This window comes from Pinus tabuliformis, chromosome 5_1 (assembly GCF_031772625.1).
Source record: "Pinus tabuliformis cultivar Carrire ecotype Pingquan chromosome 5_1, CPIR1, whole genome shotgun sequence".
Classification (NCBI taxonomy): domain Eukaryota; kingdom Viridiplantae; phylum Streptophyta; class Pinopsida; order Pinales; family Pinaceae; genus Pinus; species Pinus tabuliformis.
This window is the reverse complement of record NC_142305.1, coordinates 796899024-796901248: the sequence shown is the minus strand read 5'-3', so window position 1 is coordinate 796901248 and position 2225 is coordinate 796899024. Positions and strand designations below refer to the sequence as shown.

The following is a 2225-nucleotide window of genomic DNA, read 5'->3' as shown; positions in this document are numbered from 1 at the left end:
ATTCGTTAATGCGGTAGGGTTGGTAGGGTGTTCGCTGACTTTGGAAGCTACACCATGGCAGTTGGGCTATAAAACGCTCATTTGCAAATTTTTAGGAGTCACTGCCTTCACTTGCATTGCTGAATTCCTGATAATTCTAGATTTCTCTACTCCATGAGAATGAAGCAGAGCATGAAGACCTGTTCAAATATTAATGCAATTTGCATTTAGGGTATTTATGCTTATTTATGTTTGCTCCAGCGTTGCTCATGTCTTTGGAGAAGCGCAGGGGACTAGAGTCGGATTTTACTCCTACACTTGTCCTAGCCTTGAATATTTAGTAAAATCCACCATTCAATCACATTTTGCTTCTGACCAAACCATTGCACCAGGGCTGCTGAGGCTTTTCTTTCACGACTGCTTCATAAACGTACGGATTTATTTTTTATTTACTTTATTTAAAAGAAATGGATTTGATAAGTGTATGATGAGGTGAGTGTCTTAATTGCAGGGCTGTGATGGATCCATATTGATTACTGGTCCGTCTGCAGAGAAAAACGCGCTTACAAATCTTGGGTTGCGAGGATTCGAAGTTATCGAAGATGTGAAGACCAAAGTAGAAGCTGCATGTCCAGGAGTTGTTTCATGCGCTGACATTCTCGCACTTTCTGTCCGTGACGCAGTAGTTCTGGTATTCATCACTTTTCCCACCTGCATTTCTCAATTCATAGCAACACTCTAAAGTCTAAACTTTCTTTCCACGGCAATATTTCATGATATGTAGCTGCATGTTTTGAACTTTGGTTACATTACATTTTAATTTGGGTTTGGGGAATGAAAGTGTTAATGTTATTGGCATTACAGACGAATGGACCGAGCTGGTCTGTCCCGACAGGAAGGAGAGACGGGTTGGTATCGTCTTCATCCGATGCCGCTAATTTGCCCACACCGTCCGATTCCGTTACCGTACTGAAGCAGAAGTTCTCAGACAAAGGCCTCACAACCGAAGATCTTGTCATCCTTGCTGGTGAGAGCTCTGCATGCTCTTTTCACTACATAGCTGCGGCTATTGATGTTGCCGGTATAATTAACTTATGTGGGTTTTATATTCTTACATTCAGGGGCTCATACAATCGGAAAGACCGACTGCCAGTTTTTCAGCTACCGCCTTTACAACTTCACATCGACAGGGGACGCGGATCCGACAATCAATACAGCATACCTGAGCGATCTTCAAACGCAGTGCCCTTCGGGTGGTGACGGATCGAAGAGAGTTGATTTGGACAAGGGAAGCTCCACGACATTCGATGCGACTTTCTTCAGCAACGTGAGAGAAGGAAACGCTGCCCTTGAATCAGATCAGAGGCTTTGGGGGGACAATTCCACCAAACCTTTCGTGCAAAGCTACGCAGGAGGGACTTTCGGTGTATCGAGCTTCAACTTGGCTTTCACAAAATCTATGGTGAAGATGAGCAACATTGGAGTGAAGACAGGCACGAATGGCGAGATTCGTAAGGTCTGTTCTGCAGTTAATTAATAATCAAACAGCAAATGTAATGGTATCCTACTAGTAGGCAGATAAGATCGTTGCTTTGATTCGATTAATAAGGCCGCATATGACTGCAGCCGCGACCAATCACGCAGACTGCAAGCGGCAATTTATAATAATGTATTCATAATTTCTGCATTGTCTGTTATAAGAGTGCAGCCGTGACTGATCACTCAAGCTGCAATCTCCAATAGTGTAGCCATGATTTGTCTAATGTCTGTTATAACACTGCAGCCGTGATTGTTTACGCAGAATGCACGCTGCACCCTCTTATTAATGTATTCATAGTTTGTAAGTCAAATACGTTAATTACTGGCTTTCTGTTAAATGGTGATTTAATTTACGTGGAATTAATTTTTGTTTAACAAGATTTAACCATAAAGCCATCACATTATCACCCTTCTAAAAATTACTTGAACCCAAATTTTCTACTCACATCACATGGCCTCTTGTAATTAAAATGTTTGACGAATACAAATAGCATAGAATCTTTCCTTTGGATTTGCCATTTATCGAACCTTATATACACGTAAATCGTATATTTATTAAGAGTCTATTTAACATTTCAGGGCATACTTTTTATTATTTGAGAAAGCATGATCTGTCCTACTAACATGAAAAAGTCAAATTCAATAATCAAATTCAATATGGAGAAAATAAGTTCAGTGAGATTGTATTTCATATTATAAATATTTGA

At 40.4% G+C, this 2225-nt stretch overlaps 1 protein-coding gene across 1 annotated transcript; it reads left to right on the top strand.

Moving 5' to 3' along the window:
• The first annotated feature begins 211 nt into the window (after positions 1-211).
• LOC149167353 (cationic peroxidase 2-like) lies at positions 212-1772 on the top strand. The gene is made up of 4 exons (XM_089431523.1): positions 212-409; positions 491-670; positions 844-1006; positions 1101-1772. Exons 1-4 carry the CDS (start codon positions 218-220, stop codon positions 1514-1516), a joined length of 951 nt encoding a protein of 316 aa, XP_089287649.1. The 5' UTR covers positions 212-217; the 3' UTR covers positions 1517-1772.
• Positions 1773-2225: the final 453 nt, after the last annotated feature.

What these genes read in the sequence shown, in the direction of transcription:
- LOC149167353 (XM_089431523.1), top strand. Translation starts at nt 218, where the DNA reads ATGCTTATTTATGTTTGCTCCAGCGTTGCTCATGTCTTTGGAGAAGCG. An exon ending in TCCGTGACGCAGTAGTTCTG is followed by an intron (nt 671 to 843) that starts GTATTCATCACT and finishes TTGGCATTACAG; the next exon opens with ACGAATGGACCGAGCTGGTC. An exon ending in AGATCTTGTCATCCTTGCTG is followed by an intron (nt 1,007 to 1,100) that starts GTGAGAGCTCTG and finishes TCTTACATTCAG; the next exon opens with GGGCTCATACAATCGGAAAG.